At 36.0% G+C, this 25,619-nt stretch overlaps 1 protein-coding gene across 1 annotated transcript in view; it reads left to right on the forward strand.

Moving 5' to 3' along the window:
* Ush2a (usherin) overlaps positions 1-25,619 on the forward strand; it is a 618,626-nt gene that overhangs the window by 307,092 nt on the left and 285,915 nt on the right. Inside the window, exons 32-34 of the mRNA XM_048356772.1 lie at positions 6,133-6,292; positions 7,586-7,757; positions 13,401-13,548. Coding sequence (XP_048212729.1) covers positions 6,133-6,292; positions 7,586-7,757; positions 13,401-13,548 — 480 coding nt within the window. The remainder of the gene's footprint in view (positions 1-6,132; positions 6,293-7,585; positions 7,758-13,400; positions 13,549-25,619) is intronic.

Consider the following 25,619-nt stretch of genomic DNA (forward strand, 5'->3'; position numbering starts at 1 on the left):
GGGCCCTTCTGTTTCCAGGGTTCCCCCACCCTCCATTTATAAGGCTCAGATTTGTATACATACCTGCAATTGTTTAAACCCATTGATCCATGGCATTGCCCTTGAAAGGCCTAATCACACCCTTAGAGAAATATTATCAAATCAGTAGCCATTAGTTCAGGAGACAGGTGTCATTATACTCCTCTTTGCTTTAAATTCTAAACCGATAGCTTATGTTTATGCTTCCTCATAACCATCTTCTCCACTTCTTTTAAAGAACTCTTCTGAAAATGAAGACCAAAACCTCCCAGTTGTCCCTTTTGTGCATAGCTACTCTCTCTTCCCCAATGCCTCCACCTCTTTTCAGTTTTCTTTATAGACTCCTCCCATTTCACCAAGGCTTGCCCTGTCCATCACCTGTGCAACTTCTTCTACCATAAATCTAGTCCGAGCCCACTCCTTTCTATTTTTCATGCATCCCTTGTTTTCTCAAAGACCAGCCCTTCTTCATCATTTTATGGAAATGCACCAAGAATAATGCACTTTGACATGAGCAATGGAAGCATAAAAATGACTTGGGAATCAAAAAATCACATTGGCTTTCTTCATATTGTTGAAGTTGTAGTTGTCAGATTTTTCAGAATCAAAGAAAATCCCAAGTCCTGGCTTGCATGCCAGTCACATTTCTCAAACAGAAAATGTAGCCTAATGATATGTTTTCTTTGGAGAATTAACTTACCAGAAAAAAAAAAGCGGGAGAAAGGCTTAATTCTGCAGGAGCCCTGACAGTCTTTGGTGTGTTATGGTCATACAAGTGAAGGTTGAGGATATGACATGTGTAAATCTCAGTTTTTAAGACATATACTCATGTCTCTAACTCCTATGTACTTATGTCCTTACTTATAGAGCATAACTTAATCATATCTGATTCCACTCTCTTATCATGTAGCACTAAATGAAATAAGGTCATTTTGGAGCCAATTCTTCACTGATGGTGTGAAAGCCTTGAGTTCTTAGTTCTTGAGCACTTGGAGCTCTGCCATCCTTGTTACCTGACTTCTGCATACAGTACAATGACTCCCTAGATAGCCTCTTAGATTCAGACTAGATGAATGCCCATCCTTAACATTTCTTTTGTTTTTTTTGTTTTTTTTTGTTTTTTTTGCCAGTCCTGCAGATTAAACTCAGGGCCTGAGCACTGTTCCTGGCTTTTTTTTGCTCAAGGCTAGCACTCTACCACTTGAGCCACAGTGCCACTTCTGGCTTTTTCTATATATGTGGTGCTGAGGAATCGAACCCAGGACCTCATGTATATGAGTCAAGCACGCTACCACTAGGCCATATTCCCAGCCCCCCATCCTCACTATTTCTATCTCACACATAGGAAAATTGGAATGTTTCCACAGATTGTCTATAACTCTAAATTTTCTACAGACACTGTACTCTTTTCTTTTACTTGGCTCTTGGCTTCAGTTAAGACTCCATCAACACAGGGTCCCTCCTACTAAGAACTTGGCAGGAAATCATTTTTTCTGTCAGTTAGGGAAGTCTGAGGTGTGTGCCTATTGCTTCCTGTGTCTCCTGGATACTGTATCTGAATTCTGAGTCCTCTCTCAAGTCTATCAAGTGATTTATTCAGAAGTTTTCTTTTACTGTTTTCTATTTCCTAGCCAGCTACTATATGTATACACATTAACACTTTGATAGTTAAATTCTGAATTTATGACTTAGGCAAATTTAAATAGGAATTACATAAGCAAGAGAGATGGGATCAGAGGCAGTAAAGGGTAAAAGAAAAAAAAACACAAGTTACTATGACTGCAACTTTGATTTCAGTTTCCATGTCACAAATCATCACTATTATAGGAATTCAGAGGAGGAACCTCCAAGTTTAGATCCTCTGGGATCCTCAAAATAATTTCTATGCCATGGCTGAACCATAAAGGAAAAGGTTAAAATAACTAATGTGAGAAAAAAATAAAAAAGGAAACAAGATACTTCTTGCTGGGTACCTGAAAGAGCCAATTCAAATGGGAGACCATACAATTGTATTAAATTATTTCGGTGTGTTCCATCTGAGATGTCTTTCAGACAATAAGATGATAAAATATACCTACATTGAAGAAATCCAGAAATTAGAGGATTGAGGTGGTAAAATAAATCCACAAGACCTAGAGATATGGCTTCCTAATGGATGAGCAAAGATCCCAGGCAAACCCAACAATGACAAATAATTTGAAAATTAAAAAAAAACAACAAACATACCAAGGACAGGGCATCATGTGGTAGTGAGAGAGTGATGAGATCAATTTCATTGATGTGATTAGTGAATGAATTCAGAAGTCACCAGCTTGTGGCTGCACTGGGTACATTTTAGATTTTGAATCCTGGATGTTGTTTCCGGAGCTGATCAAGTAATGAGTGTCCCTACGCTAGATAGTGGATAAATGAAGTAGAGGTGAAGGGCAATGCAATTGAGGAAGTTAAAGTAAAGCCAAAATTGAGGATGAGTCATTATGAGGATGTGAGAGTTGCCAAAAGGGGGATTATGATTGAAAAGAAAACTGAGCCAATGCTGAAGTCATTGAGGAAAGACACTGGAGTGTAAGAGGGCAAATATTAACTAGGTTTGGGGCCATATATCTGTTCCAACTAATGAATTGATATTGATAAACTCTGACCAGTTCTTCTCCATCAAATATATATACATATATATGTACTATATATATACTCTCTATATACTATATACTATGATATATATCATAGTATAAACATTTTTAATATTTCCTATGATATATATATTTATATTTACTATGATATATGCATATATCATAGTAAATTTGGAAAATATATGGGTTCTGCCCTCAAACTAAATTGTTTACATTATAGACCCTCACTTAAAAGCACTATTAACATTCAACTATTAACATATTAACTATTAACCTCTGTCTCCTTTTTTATTAATTTTATTATGTTTTTAATATAATATGCTGAAAATATGTTGTTGTAATGCTCAGGAGTAGGGCTTTACTTCTTATTTTTTAAATTCTGGCAGTACTAAGGTTTGAATACAGGGCCATGCTTGCTATGGTGACTCAAACCTTAGCTTCAGCCTTGCTTTCTGCTCATCATTTTGGAGAAGTTTAGTGAACTTGTGTGCCAATGTTCACCTTAAGCTGCAATCCTGTGATCGCAGATGTCTTAGTAGCCATTAGACGTATAAGACACTTGGCAACTAATTGTTTAATGGTGAATCTTCTATTTTATAAATACAGACACCTGTAATGCTTGGACAATTGCCTTCTTTAGACTACTGAAGATTTTTAGACATCCTTAGACATTACTGTATTTCTGAGGGGAAAATATCATTATCTTAGTAAGGGACACAAAGCTTTCATCTGGTCTTGCCCAATCATTTATTCAAATAAAACTATTATAATTGATCATCTTTTCCCAATCCTAGAGATGTCCTGGTGAGGATAATAGCAAATAAACTTTTTGTATTCAAAAAGTTTCCATTCTCCTGGGAGGGATATGAAGTCAAGAAATAAATGGCAAACAGTGTCTGGATTTTTATTTTTTGGTAATTACAGTAAGAAATTAAATAAGATGATATGATCAGGGTAAGAGATAATTGGTTATACAATAGGTTAAACATTATTGTTATATAATCTTGGTTGCTATAGGAGCCCATGTTGGTTTTGCACCTGAAATAACAGAATGAAATCCTCAGCTTCACCTTTTCAGGAGATACAAAGAATTCAGAAAGATGGGAGGGGTCACAAGGTTTCTGTACATTAGGGAGAAAAGATAAGGAGATCGCTATAGTGAGTCATCAGAGAAGCATGATTGGCTCACCGTGACTGGCCATGATGGTTCTTTGCTGGGTGGTTGTTCTTTGTGTAGTTTCCCTACATTCACTCTCTTGCTTTCATCTGGCCCAACTCTCTTTGTAAGTTATACAGAAACTCACTCCAATCACAGGCACCTCTTCTGACGGTCATATACACAATCTAGATGCTACCTCCATCTCCCAGCAGCTGTGGTCATGCCATACTTCTTTATCACTACTTTTAAAGTGTCCTTGCAATCATTTGATCACATTGATTGAGGGTGTCCCAGCTCATCCTCGGTGTCTATAGGATACACGATGTAAAAAGAAAAGAAAGAAAACAAGGCAAGACTTAATTGAAAGTCCCAAGTCTCTTGTTGACCACCTTTTGCTCTCAAATCACTTTATTTGCTATAAAAGTACTGATCTGTCTGTCTTCAGGTAACCCACATGGTTATGCAATTGATTGAACTTCTCGTGAATATCTAAGTGTTCTTTTCCCAGCTTACTTTTGCTAGCAGTGCATTGCACAATCTATTTGCCTGAACTAGGTTGCATTTCATTACTTTTAAACATGAAAATGTTTCAAGGTTAATAAGAGTTAAGAATAGGTCTCACTTAAATTTTGAGTCATTTCAAAGATGTTTCAGACAATAATGATTATTTTGAGTAGCGTAAAATATAAATGATGTTCAAAGCTTGGCAAACCTGTATGAACTCTGTTAAGATTATGAAATACATTTTAAAGTAAAGTGTTCATGGCATTTAAAAATTAAATTAAGAAATTACTGATTAGTGCAGTGTAATGCAAGGGGTATGGTATCCACTAGAAAGGTGAACAGGTACAATATAATAAAGAAGTTCAGATTAGGAAAAAAAGATTACACTTGGCTGAGGTACTATCCTATATTTTGTCATTATCTTTTGTCATTATCTAGCTCAACTTTATTGAGATCTTCTCATTACTTACTCATTCATTGATTCAAATATATATGTTTATTTATTTATTTCTTTAAAACTTATGTTTTTCCAGGCATTGAAATGGATACTGAGAACACAAAATGATTAGGGCACCATATTTTCTCTTACAGTATTCAGTACATTGGGACAAATAAATAATAATGATGACACTCTATTGTAATTGTCACATTAAAGGTCTGTGCAAAAAATTTTCTACCTTGTATCCTGATGAGAGCTTGGAGTGTTTCTAACTTAGGAGTGTTTTCTTTCTTAAGAAAGAAGCAGGCATTTATACTAAACCTGACAATTTGAAGGTCAAATAATAGTGGGTCAGGTAGATAGAAGAGACATCTGGCAAAAGGAATTACAAGCTCAAAGTCATTGTTACAGGCTATATATTTGCATTTCAAAAGCAACTCCTGTTATCTTCAAATATGCTTTAAAATAAATTACATATCTCATTTATTTATTTGTTTGTTTGTTATCAAAGTAATGTACAGAGAGGTAACAGTTTCATATGTAAGGCAGTGAGTACATTTCTTATCCAACTTGTTACCTCCTCCTTCATTTTTCTCCCACCTTCCCCCCTACCCAACTCTCTCCCTGCTGAGTTGTACAGTTTGTTTGCAGCATATTGTCCTGTAAATATGTCTGTTGCATTGGTTCACTTTTTACTCTTTGTCTCTCCATTTTGATGTTCCCTTCCCTAGTTCCAATAAATGTATATGTACAATACCCAGGGTACCAAAAACAGTTACAGTGACTTCAGGGGTAAACCATGGGGAACAAAACCTTAAAAAGGCAAAATTTCACATGGTTCTTTGACAATAACAATAGCAATGATAAACCATTTATTTCCATAACGTGGAGTTCATTTCATTTAGCATCATGTTGTGTGTTCGTATGTACATAGCTATTGTGATCTTCTGCTAGGACTATCCTAGACATGTACTAATTATTAAAAATGAGGTAAACTATAGACTATATTTCCTTGGGTTTGGCTCACTTCACTTAATATGATTTTTTTTCTTGGAAAAAAGTCTCATTAATTTTAACAGGGTCTTTGAACTAAGACTAAAATCCAGAAAAATGTTTTTCTTGATCATAGTCATTCAAGGAAACAGCCAAATTGTTAAAATGAGAAAGTCAAATCAAGAGTTTGACTGATATGTGCTTATTTAAATAGTGTCACCATATATTTAAGAGATGAACCACTGTATATTTTATTACTATTGACTTTATGGCTGTTGTTAGGTTAAGCTTTAACATTTCCCAGAGGTAGCAATGTAGAAGAGCAATGGCTGAGATCTTCTCAGTAATATATATGATGGTGGATAAATTCTTGTCTCTTCCCTTCCTAGATTTAGGGGTATTTATGCCCCACCATTTTCTTCTCAGTGCATGCACCCACGTGGGCTGCACCAACAGTTCCCAGGTCATACTGTACACGGCACAGCTGCCTCCTGAACAAGTGGATGCCCCAATTTTGACTGTCCTGGATTCCAGAACCGTACATGTGCAGTAAGTAGAAATGTGTCTGTCAAATGCTGGTTCATGCAAGAATCCCAGTGAGCTCCATCAACTGGGGAAGAGATTGTGAGATCGAATTCATTAGATTGTGATTAAATATTTAGGAATGATTCTATCAGTGGTTCTGGGAACCTTTGGTTATCATTTGCCAACTTCATTTCTATTCTGCCTCTACACAATGAGGCTGAGATACATATGTACACAGACCCACAATAAAGGAACGGTATTTTTAGCTTTTTATATATGGGCCATTGTGCTTATTGATTTAAAAATTGGAAAGTGTGTGAATACACATAGGTATCCTTTTAGAGGATAAACCAGGACATTCTTATTTACTTACTCCTTTGTAGTTGAAGTCAGAAAGGAAATTTTGCATTTTTAGATTATTTCTTTTATTTTAAATTTATTTGTATTTAAGTAGTCATGTGAAGGATTTTTAATTCCACAGTCATCTTATGAGTACAATGCATCTTGAACAATATTACGTCTTCCCAGATTATTTCTGGTATCTGTGATTCTTGTTCATTTCCTAACATATAGGTAAGTATGAGTATAGGGTTTACTGTGATTCTGTGCTAAAACCAAATAGTCCTCATAGCATTAATTCATGCTTAGCCACATTTATCTCTCTTGGTCCTAGTTTTCTGTTCCATGAAAGAAAGAATGGCATTGAAGTAATTAGGACATTCATTTGAACTGAAAAGCATTATGATTCATACCTCCTTTGATGCAAACTTTCATATTGGCTTTCAGTTGTTCTAAGCCAAAGCTTGTCACCTACCTTAAAAGATCTACCACACTGAGAATTCCTCATTTGAATTCTTTGTTGTCTGTCTGGAACTTGCCTTTGTCATTCTACATCATTCATAGTATCCCTCTTCTGGAATGGGTTTTACTCTTCTTTCAACTTATTCAACTCTAATTTAATTAAACATAATCAAGTCAGATGTTTGCTTGTTCAAGATGCACCATCTGATAACTTGAGCTCTTCTGGTCTTACTCTCCCTTGCATTTTGAAATAACCATGTCTACCTTTTCTGAGTAGCTTGAAGAAAATACATTCTCCTTGACCTTCAGTAACTTAAAATCTTACCTAGCTAATAGTATAAAAATGTACAAGTGAGCTAGAAAAGCATCAACATTGAGCTTAGCCTATCTTGTTTTCTTATAGTATTAGCACAAATTCAACTTCATGTGTGTTTTTTGGTAATCCTACATGTTTCAGTTTTGACTTGAATGAATACTGATACTAATTCTATAGATGTTTTTTTTTCCTACTCCCAGATGGAAACAACCACAGAAACTCAATGGGATTCTGGAACGCTATCTATTATATATTTCTAATCATACACATGATTTTACAATTTGGAATGTCATCTATAACAGCACTGAACTTTTCCAGCAGCATGTGCTGCGATACCTTTCCCCTGGTAATAAATATCTCATCAAGCTGGGAGTAAGTTCACTGTATTTATCATTTTCTCTGATCCCACCCTTTACCTTCCTACTTCCTTCCCTTTGTCTCATCCTTTCTACCCTCTCTTACTTTTAAAAAATTGGAATATCAGACATCTCATGTTTTAGTTTTTATACTGCAAACTGACTTTGTATCCTCCATGTGAACTCTATTAATTCGTAATGTGCATACTTATATTATATGAAAGTAAAAGCCAACTGAGTCATATTTTTCTCAAATCTAATTTAGAAATGACTTTTTATAACTAGATGCCAGTGGCTCCTACTTGTAATCCTAGCTTCACAGGAGGCTGAGTTCTAAAGATCAAGGTTCAAAGCCAGCCCAGGCAGGAAAGGCAAGAGTCCATAAAACTATCTCCAAAGAAGTAGTAAAAAGCCAAAAGTGGAGTTGTGGCTCAAGTGGTAGCCTGCCAGACTTGAGGGAGAAAAAAAAAGCTCACAGACCATGCCCAGGCCTTAAATTCAAACCCCAGAACCAAGGTACCACACACACACACACACACACACACACACACACACACACACACACACACACACACACACACACTTTTTTATTATTGGTAATATTTCATAATTGTTGAATGACTTTTTTCCAAAATGCTGAGAGTAATGAGGTAATTGCCCTGTGGTGCTTGTATTCATTTCAAAACCAAGACACAGTAGGAAATTGTAAATCTTGTATTATAAAATGAAGGTTTAAATGACCCTCTGATAGTCTTGATTGTTATTTTACTGTGGTTTGTATCAGACTTTTTTTTTCTTTTTATTTATTTTTTTTTTGTTTGTATCAGACTTTTGTTTCAGAAGAACAGTCATTTAATGAGACATTAGAATCAACATAGTTTACAGGTATCTCTAGGTAGACAATAGCATTTTTTAATGCAAAAGAACATTTTTATACAAAGGTCTTTTAAAAGACCTTGATCTTACCATGGAATTTATACTCAATAGCTCCTTTTGTGGTGGGATTTTTTTGGATGAAATATAATCTTTTTTAAGTTTAATAGCACATCTGAAAATAACTGAATATAAACATGAGATTGCTCCTATTTGTTCTAAACACACTCTTCATTTTATAGCAATACCTATATAAGGATATTTGCTTTGATAAATGCCATAGAAAATATTCTGCTCTTGATTATGAATAAATTTACATTTATGTAGACACTGTGTATGCATTCATTTTACTTAACATGCTCCTGAATGTGCTAAATATTATACCACGAGAAAATAAACTGCATTCAAGTACTGCTGTCTGACTTGACACCACAAAACAAGGACAATCAGGCAATGTTAAAAAAATATATATCCTGTTCAAAATCATGCCATGTACCTGGGTATTCAGCACAGAAGATAGATTTTTTTGAAACAACAGTTTTGGTTACTTGCAATTATACTATTCAAAAATAGGAATATGTATACTAACTTGATTTTAAGAAGCTAATGCACAAGTCCATTACTTGCAAAATAGTGATAATATCAAAATCAAGAGATATTTCACCTGCTGGGAAGCTACGAACATTAAACCAGAAATGGCTATGTTCTTGACTTTTATCCAAAGGAGGCAAATGAGATGAAAATAGTTCTACTCCCAAGGCAATTCTTAGGATATGCTACACAGTCAGACTCAATATCTTGCATTTTACAATCTGGGAATACCTTGAAAAATAAGTAACACTAACTTAGTAACCTGCTCCCTCGAGTTTTAACTCAGATTCTAGCACTAACTGTTTAACCTAAGGCAAATGCACTTAACCTAAATTTAGGACATTGAACTGAATAATTTCCTTGAATGCTTTTTTGAGCCATAAAATTCTATTATGCTGAAAACTTAATCCCCCCAAAAGCCTATGGAATCAAACAGTAACTGTCAACCACTGAGTAACGCTGATGCAAAAAGTCAGAAAGATTTGCAAGTCCTTGCCGTAGCACTTGTTAGGCAAATACTCTTGAACACATTATTTTCAATTTCACTGTCGTTATTGGGACAGAAAATGCTCTAATGTACTTTCAGGAAATCTTGACTGAAAGGTTTTCTTTTTTTTTTTTTTTTACTTAACCCTGTTAAGCAGTAAATTAAATGAACCAGAACATTTTTGGGTTCATCCTGGTTAATTGAGGGATTATTGTATATTTCACAGTTTCAATATAATAACTAGCTTTCAAGGTCATTAGATTAGAACAGGGAGATTGGGTTCTCAGCAAAGTGGAGTTGCCTTTAGAGAGTGTCTTAGCACAGGGGTGAAAATTTGGAAAACAATGAACATAGGCAACAAAGACTTCAGGTAGCCTGACTAAAGGGAGATAACCCTTTGCAATAAAGGGAGATAAGCTGAGGATTTGAACCATTATGCTTTGCTCTAAGCTTGGAGCAGCAATGGTATTCACTTTGTATTTGACTGAAGTATAAACGAAAACATTGCTTAGTTCTGATAGCCCACTCCTGTAAATCTAGCTACTCAAATGGGCTGAGCTCTGATGATCACAGTTTGAAGCCAGCCAAGGCAGAAAAAATCTTAGTTTCTTTCTCTCCAGTTAATCAGAAAAAGCCAATAGAGATATATATGGCTCAAGTGACAGAGAACCAGCGTTGAGCCAAAAAGCCAATTGAGAGCACAAGGCCCTGAGGTCAAGCCCCAGTATTGACATAAAAATGAGTGAATGAATGAATAATAAAAACATAGAGACTACATCTTGCAGAAGTCTATGTGCAGGTTCAACCATATACCTGGTAGAAATTGTAAACATAGCAAGTAGTTCTTGCACCAATGAATGAATGAATGACCAGAAAGAATTATTTCAGAAAGAATCTTGAACTTTTGATAAAATCAAATTTTCTATGGGAAACCTCAGAGTTACTGATCATGTGTATTCAGAGCAGGTACACCTTTCTTAGCAAGGAATAACACACGATGCTGGGAGCCTAGTATTCCAACTATGAAGAGAAGCCCCAAATAGGCAGATCATGATTCTAACACATGCCTAGGCAGGAAGTGAGATACTATCTCAAAAACAACCCACACAAGAATGGTCTGGAAAGTGTGGCTCAGCCTAGCAGAATGCATGTTAGCATGCACAAGGCTCTGAATTCAAACCCCAGTACTGACCAAATAAGAGAACAAGGAAAAAGGAAGAATATTTTACTATATTATGTGAACACTCAAAACAGATTACTTAGAAATATGATAAACTGTGATAGCTCTTAATAAAGACAATAAGTCCACAATTAAGTGAAGATACTACTGATGCAGACAGCTCTCAACTAGGTATTGTTGGATAATTCTCCTATCCCTGGCAGCCATTTGTCAGTTGCTAAAGGATAACCTGGATTCTTAAGCCTGAGGAGCTTGACTTTTCAAGAGAGCATGTATTTCTGTTATTTCAACAGCTGTTATATACACTGTTATACAGAGAGAGAGAGAAAGAGAGAGAGAGAGAGAGAGAGAGAGAGATTTTCCTTGTGGGGGCTTTATTATTAGTGTACAGATGTCAAATGACACAGTCCAAAAAACAGTTCTCCCCAAAGAAGAGAATGTTCCCATTTATGTCTGAGAATACCATAGAACTACCAAAACAAAATAAATTTTAGGCCACATTCTTTTTAAAGAATTAGAAAGTTGTATATAACATAGTATTTCTTTGGAGAGAATTAGCAAGAAAAAAGTTTTTGGACATGAATGAAAAGAGGAAAAAGAAGGGAAAAATCTGATAGCGTGTCATCTGCATAACAATGACATGTTGCAATATAATTTTGTCCCTATGGGGAAAATTCAGGTGAAGGTATATTCTGTCTCTGAGGACTGGACAGAATGTTCTATTGATCATATTTTCTTTGATAACTCAGAAATCTCATATGGCCTTCTTTTCTACCATATTTTCATCTGAATCAAATGTGAGTTTTTGAAATTTTTTTTCCTGTTTAAATTTTAAACTTTCCCGGCAAACAATGAAAGCAAGTACAAGGGTGTGGCCAAATGGTCAACGGATTCCTCTTTATTTGTAAAGACTCCATTCATAGGAGGAAGAGATATTTCTCTATCTCCCCACCTCCAGGGTGTGTGTGTGTGTGTGTGTGTGTGTGTGTGTGTGTGTGTGTGTGTTTGCATGTTTCACAACAAAGAATTAGAGAACCTCACAGAGGCTAATTAAGCCCCCAATTTTAATACCCACACCACATTTTCACCCAGCTGAAAGTTGCTTAAGCTGATGTGAAATCATTCTGAAGACATGGATACCTATTTTTGCAATAGGGAGTAGTAGTGACCAGAAATTGTTAAGTACACATCTTCAATTGTATTTTTCTTGAAAAATTCACAACTAGATATAACTTAGAAAACAGTGCCATAGTACCATGTTTAAAAGAAAATCTAAAGCCAGTAAGCCTCCTCCTGTCCCTTAGTGAAAAGAATATTGACTATTTTTAAGTATTAGAAAATCATTCTCCAAAATCTAACTAGAAAGCAACAGATAGGCCAAAATAAACTGCAATTGTAACCTGAAGAAATACTGAACAAAGCTTAAGTATACCTTTTAAATATCATTGTAATTTAAGATTGTATTTACTGACATTTGCTACCAGGTAATGGCTGGAAAAAAGAATCCTGTGTACACATGCCAATTTCCTGAAAAAAAAAAAAAGTGCAGTCAGCTTAAGAATCTTGCAGCTCATTGCAAAAGGGCCCAAGAAGTTTTGGGTGACTAACATTCATTCACCGTTTCCAGAATTAGCTATGCTTTATTGGAGTTCTGTGATCATTCTTAACTTTATCAGCCATACTTAACAAAGCCATCTCCTCCAACACACAATAAATAATTTAACCCTTTAAACCATTAAACAATGTTTTATTTTGACCCCAAAACATTGTGCTAGTTAAAGAATAAGTATGAGTCACTCTATAGCAAACAAAAGAAATGATATTTGATGTACTTCTGATTACCAAACAGAAACACTTATTTGACTTGAAGTGTTCTTAGTCTCTGATAGTTTGCTCTCATGTGATGTGATGTGGTGTGGTGGTGGTGGTGGTGGTGGTGGTGGTGTGTGTGTGTGTGTGTGTGTGTGTGTGTGTATGTGTGGTCTATGTGTAGATGAGTTTAATTATTCTGAAAACTTTTGTTCCAGTGTAATTTCAGCAAGTCAGTGTGTGCCCTACACCTCTCTGCTCTAACTCAGCATAGTTCTTTTTTTTTTTGGCCAGTCCTGGGCCTTGGACTCAGGGCCTGAGCACTGTCCCTGGCTTCCTTTTGCTCAAGGCTAGCACTCTGCCACTTGAGCCACAGCACCACTTCTGGCCGTTTTCTGTATATGTGGTGCTGGGGAATCGAACCCAGGGCCTCATGTATACGAGGCAAGCACTCTTGCCACTAGGCCATATCCCAGCCCCTCAGCATAGTTCTTTGACTCATGCATTCTAGTTTATTTTCCACCAGTTGACCATGACTTCCCATCTCCAAGAAAAACAAGGTAGTTAAATGTCAGACTTTAGCACTGAAGCCTATTTGTCTTCAAGTGAAAAGGGGAATAATATTTAAAGAATCTGGAACTTTTGTTTGGGATGCTCTTTTCTCAGTGCTAACCTTGGAGGACGCAGAGTAAGCTGTGATTTCTGGCCTCTCTATTCAGGCCTGCACCAGAGGGGGGTGTTCACTGAGTGAGGCCAGTGAGGCCCACATGGATGAGAACATCCCAGAAGGTGTGCCAGCCCCCAAAGTCCACTCCTATTCACCTTACTCCTTTAACATCTCCTGGACTGAGCCTGACTATCCGAATGGTAAGTGAACTCTTTTAGCCTCAAGTTAAAAAGATGATTAGCAAAGGTAAATTAATATTCTAAATGGCAGCTTATATGTGGTGCTTAATTTTTAATGATCATTTTAGCACATAAAATACCTGAGATAGTATCATTGTCTATAGTTGGGGAGATTGTGTGTGTGTGTGTGGTTTTTTTTTTTTTTTTTTTTTTTTTTAAAGCTAACACACAGTTTTGATGGCTCAAAAGTGCTCCCTTTTGATGGTTCTTGTGTACTGCATCTTATTGTTTAATGTGTTCCAGGAGAGGTGACAAGAACAAATGAAGCTTCCCTAAGAGTGACATTGTATTTTCAATGTCATTCTCTTTGTAACCACCATTAGTTCTTCCTTGGAGGAGAAGAGAGGTGGGAAGTTCATGTACATATTGCATTTCAAAATGCTTTTGATTTAATAAGTTTATCTTTAGAAGAGGCCACTTGGAACTCTGTATTCTTTAATATACTATTTATAAATATTTCAACATGCAGTTTTTAAACAACGAATGCATTAAACATACATACACTTATACTTATTTAGGTTAAACTGTATTGTGTGTGTTTGTACATGATACATATGTCCTTGTGCATTAAAACAAAAATCTCATTATAAAAGATTTTTTAACAGCGCTTAGGTAAAAATGGATTTATTCAAGTGATTGAAACCATCTCTAAGATTCACACAACCCATCATGGTTTCATACTTGTAGAAGCTTTTAGGACTTTAATTTTCATTCTTCTTTGAAACAAATATCAAGAAAAATGAATCATAGAAACTGTTTTAGGTAAGTCATTACTGAAAATTGAAATGGTTTCCTTCAGCGTAGCTAAAAAGAATGGAAGAGAAAAATTGTCATTTTATTAGTTTGTCTTATGTTTACTATGATATTAATTATCTCAACTATCTCATTTTAATTAAACTTTTGGCAAATATGGTAGATACATTTTCTGTAATGGAGAGAGTTCCAATAATTAGAGTGAGTGATTATCTCTTCTATTGGAGTTATTCCTGTGCAACTACAAATTTCCTAATAAAAAACTAAATAGATGTCTGAGTGATACTATATTAAGCAGTCAAAAATCTTGTGGTACTTCCTATTTCACAAAGAAATCCAGTCCATGGGTGGCAGTGAAAGGGGTAATGATTTCTTCTGATTGTATTGCTGTTAAATGTTAGTACATGATTTGAATAGTAGAGCTCTTCCCTTCATTTCAATTGGTAGGTGCAACTGAAAGAACTGAAATGATGAGGGCCTTGGAATCCTTGTTTGTTTAGAAAAAATACTTTTCCCCCTCCCAAAGCTCATTGCTTACTGTGCTCTGAGCATTTACAAAACTGCTTTGAAAATACAACTTCATTCTTATTCTTATTTTCTTTTATTTTTAAAAATTAATTAATTTATTTGTTGTCAAAGTAACCTACAGAGGGTTAGTTGCATACTAAGGCAGTGAATACATTTCTTTTCAAACTTGTCACCTCATCCTTTGTTTTTCTTCCACCTTCCCCCTCCCCGCCCCCCCCTGGAGTTGTACAGTTGGTTTACAGCATATTGTCTTGCAAGTATTGCTGTTGCATTAGTTTGCCTTTTACCCTGTGTCTCTCCATTTTGGTGTCCTCCTTCCCCATTCTGGTAAACATACATATAATACCCAGTGTACAGAAATGCCCAAGAACAGAACAATTCAATGTTGAATTCCACCTTCCTAGCAGATCACAATAGCACAATAGCTGTGTACATATGAGCACATAAGATGATGCTAAGAAAAATGAACTCCAAGTTATGGAAATAAGTGGTTTATCATTGCTGCTGTTATTTTCATCATATTATGTGAAATTCTTCCTTCTTTTGTTTTTCTTCCCTATGGTTTTACCACTGATGCCACTGTAACTGATGTTGGTACCCTGGGTATTGTATATATATTTATGGGAATGAGGTAAGGGAAAGGAACATCAAAACGGAGAGACAAAGAGTAAAAGGTGACAAAGCAACAACAATACTTACAAGACAATACGCTGTAAACCAACTGTACAACTCAGGTGGGAGAGGAATTGGGGAAAGGGGAAAGTGGGAGAAGAATGAGGAAGTAGGTAACAAGTTTGATAAGAAATGTAATCATTGCATTAATCCTTGCATGAAACTGTAACCCCTCTATACACCACTCTGAGAATAAATAAATTAAAAAATAAACAGCTGCTTGAAACATACTTAATGAATAAGACAAAACGTGAAGTTGTCTTTTCTATCACTTCTGCACTAGTCTTGCATCTAATCATAGAAGAATTTTTAATATTTATTGAAGAATAGAGACTATGCACTTAAAATCATTTTCACTAAAAAAAAAAAAAACAACCTACTTTGTGACTCTTGTCTACTTTTCCCAAATTTCCCAGTGTTTTATTTCTATTGTTGATAGAGTGGAGAGGATGACATGAGTGTTGAAGAAATTGAGTCCTCTATTTTCAAAGTTCCCAGGTTCCCCAGATAACCTTAGGAATGAAATCCAAATTCTATACTCTGACATACCTGCATTATACCACTTTGTAATGTATCTTCCTTTGTAAAGTCATTGTGCAACATTTATTTATGACTTAATGTACAATTGAAACACTCTGATGTGAAGTCAAATAAACTTAGATATTCATGATAATGGTCATGAATTGTTCATTTCTCCCTTTTCATAGTCTCAAGAAACGTGTACTTATTGCTGGTAGCCCAATATTTAGTTTATTTAATATTTCCTTGTGAATAACTTTTTGGAAAGATTTTAACTTTGCTACTCAGTGAGTCAGTTATGTGCCTAAATGGAGTCTCTTCACTAGGACTTTATGATCATGAAGAAAAAGATTCACTGGGAAAAAATAAACCCATTTTCTGTCATCAGAACTATGATTGTTTTTTATTCATGACAATATGAGACAATATGTGAAAAGTATTTTTTAAATGTTCTGTTGTAAATGTATTCATAGTCTTTAGTCACAGTAGCTTAGAAAACAAACCTTGTTTTGGTTTGTTTTCTATAACTGATTCTAATTGAAATTATCAAGCCCAATGATAACCCAAGGTGCAAAGAGAATCATCTGTATATGTATGGCCTTGGCTCTGAACTAAGGTAGATAAAACCTACTTTTCCATGATTCACCCTCCTCCACTTTGTCTGTACTGGGATGATTGCTCCTTGGTTCCAAACAGGTTTCAGATGCCTAGAGAATATTTCCTATATTATTTTTGTGTTTTTTATTACTGTACCAGGAGCTCCTTGAGCTGTGTCTGACCTGTAGTAATTGGTCAGTGAGGGTTTTATCAATTACCACTTTGTAAAACTCAGAAAATAGCAATAGTTGGAAGAGGATTAAGAGAATACAGGGACTTGTATAAACTATAGGAAAGTTTAATGTCATTGCTACTTTAGGAAACCGTATGGGGGTTGTGAAAGAAAAAAATAGAGTTGGGTGGGATATGAATCAGCAATATCAGTTCTCAAGATATATCCAAAAGAAGTGTAAACAGTGTCTTGAAGTATTTGTACAATCATGTTCACTGTAGCTTCTTCATAATAGTCAAGAGGTGGCAGATGAATGTCTATGGGGAGATGAATAGCTAAACTAAATGGAATATTATTTCACCTTAAGAAAAAGAGTACAGGGCTGGGAATATGGCCTAGTGGCATGAGTGCTTGCCTCGTATACATGAGGCCCTGGATTCGATTCCTCAGCACCACATATACAGAAAATGGCCAGAAGGGGCGCTGTGGCTCAAGTGGCAGAGTGCTAGCCTTGAGCAAAAAAGAAGCCAGGGACAGTGCTCAGGCCCTGATTTCACGGCCTAGGACTGGCCAAAAAAAAAAAAAAAAAAAGAAAGAAAGAAAGAAAGAAAAAGAGTACATCCTATCATAACAATGCCCTAGACAAAATTTAAGAACATCATGGTAAAGGGAATAAAGTAGTCACAAAACAACGAATAATTCATGACTCCATTGGCATGAGTTATCTACAATAGTCAAACCCATAGCGACAGGAAGGAAATCTGCGGTTAACACAGGCTGCATGAAACGTGGAACTGGAGAGTTACTGTGCACTGGGAGGGAGATTCGCCTTCCCAGGATGAAAAGTTCTGTAGATCTATTGAACCACATGCATATGTAGATTAGACTACTGTCTAGTCCACTTAAAAGTGAGTATGATTCAGCCAGGGACTAGTGGCATGTAATCCTAGCTATTCAGGAAGCTGAGATCTGATGATCATAGTTCAAAGTCAGCCTGAGCAGGAAAGTCCTTGAGACTTAATCTCCAATAAACCATAAGAAACCTGGAAGTGGAGCTGTGGTTCAAAATAGTAGAGCACTAGCCTTGAGCAAAAACTTTGGGGACAGAACCCAGAACCTGAGTTCAAGCCCCATGACTGACAAAGAATAAAAATGAGTATTATTGCCAGGTGCTGGTAGCTCAGGCCCATAATCCTTGTTACTCAGGAGACTGAAGTCTGAAAATCACAATTCAAAGTCCACCCAGGCAAAAAAGTCCATGAGATTGTTATTTCCAAAAAACTACTTAAAAGGCAGAAGTGGAGCTATGGCTCAAGGGATAGAGAAATAACCTTGAGAAAAAGAAGCTCAGAGATAGTGCCCAGGTTCTCATTTTAAGCTCTAGAAAGGGCACAAAAAAGATGGCAAATTTTATTATATGGATTTTTACCAAAATAAAAATATATGACATAAATAAATAATTAAATAAATAATTACATTCAATAAGTTTTAAAATCAGAAACAAATAGGATCAAGAACTGTGTTGATTCAAAATAAATATTTACTGGGTAATAGTCACATAAGGATAGATGTACAACACACACATTTATTAAGCAAAGTGAAACTGCATTACTTTGTTATAGGAGTTCTCTCATTTAATATAATAGAAAGACCTGTCTATGATAATGGAGTGGAATTCATTTCCCTTTGGAAACACAAGATAGGGTTCCACTGAGTAAAACCTCAGCTTGTAGTTTCCATAGTCTTGCTTTACAAATAACACCTACTTGTTAATTGCCTTGGGCTGCTTAGCACAGTTTTTAAGCACTGAACCTTTATCACTTGATTCAGAACTAAGGCTTGTCTTGTCCTCCAACATGTTGTGCTCCATTTGTGTCTCTTGCTTCACATACTTGCAAAATGATGGTATGATGTTCCACTTGTGTCAAAGAGAGCCCCGGGCATCCAGAATTCCCTGTGGCCTAGGTGCTGTTGATAAGCTGTGATTTCAGAAAGGATTTAAAAACCTCTATGGGGTGCTACTTTTAGGTCCAAGATACATAACAGCCCTTTATTTTGCAGGACTTTGAGGCTGCCTTTGCAAAGCTAGTAGCTACCAAAAGCTCCCAAATAGCATGAGGGATTGTTGTGTAATGAATTGGTTACCTGTATTGTGTAGCTTGTCTAATGAGGCAGTCTTTTGCTAGCTTCCAAATTCTCCTAAGTCATATCCTTTTGAGAAGCATAGGCCTTCGAATTTTGAAATACATTGCTTTTCCCCACCTCACACTTGAAATCTACCTTGTTAAAAAATATAGTTAAAGAGCATAGCTAAAAAGTATATCCATCAATGCCAAAGTGATTCCTCACTATCTACTATAGTACCGTAAGTGCACAATAGAAGTAGCATTTTAAACTAATTTACATGTTCTTTTTAAACAGTAAGATGGAGGCAATAATAATTGTACCTGTTACTGGCAGCTCAAGTTTCTTTTGGCTAATTAGACCTGCTTAACATAGTTTCTGTGTCCAACTGCGGACCACAGGAGTGCAGGAATTCCATGTGCCTGTCCCCTGCTCTAATCCCAGCCTGTGGCCAAGTGACAGTGATTACATTGTTTAATATGAGGGTATTACATTGTTGTTGCTCAGATATAAGAGAAATAATAATATGGTAATTATGTAGCTATGACAGACACATGCATATACAATTATAGCATAAATATATCTCATAATTATGTTATATAAATGGAATGATTTCAAAGGCTGTGGAGGGGAAGGAAAATCTCCACCATGGCTCCTGAAGACATAATGAATGTGCTTATAGCCTACTTACTAAGCTTAATATTTCATAGCTTAGCAACCTATAGTTATTCTAAATTTATTCACTTATTTATTTTGTACAGACTAAACCCACAGCCTCATATATACTAGACAAGTGCTTTATCCCTGAGTGACATACCCATACAGCTATTCAAAAGTAAGACAGTACATAGAGATTTATCTAATTTTAAATGCCTTCATGTGAGATCATATGTTACTATTGCAATCAGGATTTGTTCATGTCAAATGGGTAAACCACTGGGTATCGTTGGCTTCTGCCTATAATCCTACCTACTCAGGAGACTGAAATCACTGGATCATAGTTTGAAGCCAGCTAAGACACACAGAAAAGTCCAGGAAACTCTATCTCATTTAACGTGCAAAATCCTAGCCATAAATTGATAAGTCTAGTGACAACACAAAGGGCTAAGTTCAAACCCCAGCACTAGCACGTACACACACACACACACACACACACACACACACACACAAATTAGAGTATGAGAACTTGATACCTATTAAACAACTATACTGGAGTCTTCATGTGAAAATGATGAATTTTGTAGGACCATACAAAACTATCTAAATGTGATACAAAGCTTTAGCTATCAATAACATGTGCTTCCTTTTGAAATAGTTCTGTCTTTTTATTGGCTTTGCTCTGTGAGAATTTATATACAGATCTGTCTCAGGCCAGTGGAAATCATGTTGGTAAGCAGAGAAAATGTTTGAATGCTTGATTGTTCTCAAAAACCTTTACAGAATACTACAGAGACAAGAGAACATTATTAGAAGCACATTTAGTTTTGTGGTTTGAATGCATATAATATTTTATCTTTGGGCATACGCAGCTACCTATGAATCTCTCATAGGTACTCATTACATGAAGATATGATGGTATAGAAATAAAGTTTTATTGTGTATATAAATGAAAGTCCAGAGATAAATACTAATTAAGTATTCCATTCGTGAATATAAAGAACTATTTGATTTTCTGTTAAGACTAGTAATATTGGTAGTAATAATGCTGAATACCATTCATAACTATTTGCTATGCCTTTTAATACTCTAAATTAGTCTACAAAAAGACATTATCCCAGTATTCAGATATGGAAACTCAGATTCCTAAGAATTAAGAAATTTAATTATTCAAAGTCAAGATAGCAAGTTAAGTAGAAATGAAAATAAAGCAAATTATAAATTACTAAAACTTATGACTATATTTGAGTAGTATTCAACCTGTAATTTTTGCAGGTGGATTTTAATAGAGGATTCCATCTAAGCAAACAAAATGAAAATTTTAGGTTACTTTTAACTGTTAAATGTTAAATTGACAGTGACAATATTCAAAACTCTGCTATACTATCTCCCTAGCTTTAAAGAAATAACTGGAGTGGATTTTAGTTTTGTTTCCTTATTTTCTAGTTTGAAATAACTTCTTTATTCTGAAACAGTCAAAACATGGTTCTATTTTCTTTCCAGCAATCCCGTTCAAATGGGTGAAATGGATTATAGAATTTGGTGAATCACTTAGGAAAAGTGCTTGACAGTTTGAAGCATTCCCTGGATAACTTTTATGAAACACCTCCAATCAGTGTGTCAGGCAGAATTTCCCAAGCAGCCTCCTTTAGATTCAGTTGATTCCACTTTTAGGAGAATATAACAACAAGAAGGCATTATGCCACATCGTGAGAGCTCTTCTCTCTTTTTCTTTTTAATTGAAGGATCAAGTAGGCACATAGGGAGAGATATGCCACATCCTGTCACCACCTGGACGGTGAGGAGAGCCTTTAGTTGGTATTAATATTGCCATTCAGCCCTGGGGAAGGAGGGGACAAACAAATATATTTGGAGCATCTATATTCACTATGTATGTTCTTTTTATGCCACATGAAAGCATCATTGTTTAATTCTTACAGTAAACAGAATTCTTCCAGGTAAATAGAGATACACTGTATTAAATTCATACTGTATTGTACTTGAATTGGACTTGGTTATATATGACAACCTATTGAGCACCTTAGAAAATGCAATTTGACATAACATGATGAAGAGACACAAAGATGCATACCCAGTGGATATACTCTATGGACAATTATGTTCCTGCTTCCCTGCGAAAATTAAACACCTTAAGATTTCCATCATTATGGAAAGAGGTGATAAACTTGAAACTGCTTACATTAGACAGCCAGTGAGAATTAAATATCCATTCTGCAGATTATCCATTGAAGAACTGAATTGTGGAGCTGGATTCAATCACCCGATTCCTTTTTATCACAGAAGATGAGAGGTTTTCTTTTTTTACCCCACTAGCTATCTTACTGATGATTAGGGGAAAAGATTAAGAAAGAAAAAAGTCCGACAAAAACAAAAAATGATGCAATATAATAAAATCAACAACAGTAGTATTTTTTACTACGTCTTTATCTTTTGCCTCTGCAAGCCCAGTTTCTCTATTTCTCTCCACACTGCCTTATTCCTTCTAGGAAGGAGGAAAAATAGGTAAACAGAATGTGTGAAGTACAACATTCTATATACTGAATGTATCCGTGTCAAATACATAATTCTGAAACCTTCTACTTGCTTAACAAATGACTACATTAGTCTTGTCTTTAAGTTCATCTCGATTCTATCAGGGCCACAGTGAGTTCTTCAGGTCTTCATTGGAGTGGCACTTGTAAAACTTTTAGGAGACAATAGTAAGCCAGAAAGGTAAGAAGAGTGGGGCTACAGTAGAGTGAGAGACATCCTGACATTGCAAAAAACATTTCTTTCCTTATCTTGCCAATGTTAAGAAAGAAATGATCCATATAAAATGTGTACCCTCATCTAGTCTAGGGCTCCACATAAGAAATTGGTGCAATTTAAAATAATTATTTTAAATTATTTTGTGTCCTGTAATTTGGACAATACACAGAATTTCGAGAGCTTAGCCTAGCATTTTCTCCCGAGCTCTTCATATCTGTTCCTCTCTTTTCCCATTAAAGAAGGAAGTACCCTCTCGGGCTAAGGCTTAACGTGTCCACTCTATATGATTTACTAGGGTTTTATCATCCATTTAGAAGTCTAAAACCAACACTATTTAAACTTCTGTGTCATTAGACATTTTAGATTTACTACTTTTCAAAATCTATGTTTTTAGATTGAATTTTGGTTGCATAAAGAAGAATTGTGAAAGTTACCTGCATTTCTTGTTAAGAAATAGCATGTTCCTTTCAAATGGCACTTCTTACCCACAAGCATACAGGAGTTTGCCAGTAGGATGCCTTTAATTCAGGATTTTATGTTTAAAATACACACCATATCAGGTGAAGTGCCCATGCTGTCTTGGGGTCTCTTTTTCGGTCTGGATTTTATCTAGTAAGACCTGGAACAAAAGATAAAAGACCCAATAGGCAATACTATGTATGAGCCTTTTCAATCCTTGGAGCAGGTTTCTGTGAACTCAGCTTCCTCAGTGTCAGTGTAGTATGGATGCGACTCTCTTGTTTCTGGTACTTGGAAAAAGCCTGCTACATTAGTGATGGTTTCATGGTCAAATGGGAATTTTGTTGAAGATCTAGAATAAATTGTATAGGAGCATGATACTTTGAGATACTTACGAAGCTAATGTCTTCAATTGTGAGAGGATTGTAGCATAGGTGACTATGGACATAGAGAGAAATGGAGATCAATTTGGAATCTGAATTCTATGGGACTTGGTGATAAAGTTGGGTAGCAGGTAAGACAAGGGAAAGTGTCATCAATTAGTTAAAGGGTAGACCGATGAGTCATCATCCAATCTGTCTAAATACTGCTAATCAACAGAATGCTAAGTAACTATGGTATGTGTGCATGTGTGTGTACACATGAGTGTGTGAGTCCCTGCACACAGGTGTACACACACTCGCACATGTTTCCCGATGCTAGACTTCAGTCTCAGCCACTTTTCAATTCACATGCATCCAGTACTCAGAAATTTCCAAGCAGTTGAATTAACTGTCAAAATTCCCACTTAATTTCAAGTTCAGCTCATTTGCCCAGTGCTCATCTTTATTCTAAACTTTCTCAATAACTGTCTGTTCTTTTCATATATGTGGCTCCAGATGTCATGGTTGCTTAGTTTCTCAGTACTGATGGTTATGACTGGCTTGCAAGAGTCAGGTAGAAAAAGAAGTATATGTAATTTTTAAAAAGAGCTAACTTTGGAGAGAGTATCACTGAGAGTAGTGGAGAACTCAAAAAGTAGCCACAAGGGTTGATAAGGTAGAGCCACTGAGTGAAGTATGAATTAAATTGAGTGGCCCATCACCAGTGGCTCACAATTGTAATCCTAGCTATTCAGGAGGATGAGATCTGAGAATCATGGTTCAAAGCCAGTCTGTGAGACTCATATATCCAGTTAACTACCAGAAAACCAGAAGTGGTGCTGTGGCTCAAAATGGTAGAGCACTGTCCTTGAGCAAAAGAGCTCAGGGACAATGTCAGGCCTGAGTTCAAGCCCATGACCAACAAAAAAATTAATTCATTTATTAAGCTAGGTAAATACCTTAAAGCTCCTTGCCCCTCCCCCCCGACAGAGCTGATTTAGAGAATATTGTCTTTGATGCCATAATCACAGTCTAAGTCTTCACAAAATGATTTAAAATATTCATTATGGGGGCTGGGGATATGGCCTAGTGGCAAGAGTGCCTGCTTCATATACATGAAGCCCTGGGTTCGATTCCCCAGCACCACATATACAGAAAACGGCCAGAAGTGGCGCTGTGGCTCAAGTGGCAGAGTGCTAGCCTTGAGCAAAAAGAAGCCAGGGACAGTGCTCAGGCCCTGAGTCCAAGCCCCAGGACTGGTCAAAAAAAAAAAAATATATATATATATATTCATTATGATCTGCAAGAAAAGACAGGCAAGTGTATATAGACCTTATTAGAAAGACTTTCTTTGAAAATGGTTAAGATTTTTAAAGTTCCTATGTACAGTATGAGATGTAGATATCACTAAAATTAACTTCTGAAACATATCTCATTTCCCAATTATGTTAGATAAGCAAGATATTATGCACATAATCCTAACACAAAAGAAATTCTCTGTTCTCCAATTATGGAAGAAAAAGTAAGTATTGATTTGGGTTCTTTCTGTTGCTGTTGAAAAGCAGGTCAAGTAGATAGCATTTTAAGGGTCTTATGGTTGCTTTAAGAGCTTCAGCAACACTTTATTTGCACATGAGATTGCTTCAGTGAGGATTAAATGATTGTTTTGCAGAGTACCTGGCACATAATCATTCTTTGTCATTCTTATTACTATGATGATATCTATTTTTCCCTCCTGTAAATTTTCTATGGATTGCGTGGTTATTCACTGTGTATTTTTCAATTCCTAGTTTAACTCCTTTGTGCCTTTGTCAAGTACAAAGTGGTATTCAATCTAAGTCGATCTCAAAGATGAGTGGGTTAGAAATGAAGAGAGGATAGTGGCAACCATATTATTTTGGGGAGTCACAAATGGTACATTATAGTGAAATACAGAATTCTTTGCAAATGAAGAAATCAAGAAAGATAAACTATGAAAGATTACCTTCAAGGACAAAAATGGGTCCGAACAACATCTACTGAAAGGGTTAACATGTGGAAAGAGCAGTCCATGGATGCTAGCTTATTGCCCTACTTTCTTTTCTGTTAGTGGATTTCTTAATCCAAGGGATTGTTCTAAGGGCTCATATGATAATACATGCAATATTCTATCACTACAAGTTAAGTCACTCGAAGACCATGGTGGGAAGGTGTTTACTTACCTCCCAGGAAAGACAGATGCTTCAAAAAAGGGTTCTTGGTATTGTAGTTTCATGACTAACACTACCCATGAAATGTTGATGGATGAAGGATGAATCTACTGCCTAGACATTTATGAAAGCAAAGCTTTGTGTACATAAAACTGACAGGCAGGCATCTGGGAACCAACTGTCAAGAACTTGCTTGATGACCTTAATGTTGCTAGAATCTCATTGTACAAT

This window comes from Perognathus longimembris, chromosome 11 (genome assembly GCF_023159225.1).
Source record: "Perognathus longimembris pacificus isolate PPM17 chromosome 11, ASM2315922v1, whole genome shotgun sequence".
Lineage (NCBI taxonomy): Eukaryota > Metazoa > Chordata > Mammalia > Rodentia > Heteromyidae > Perognathus > Perognathus longimembris.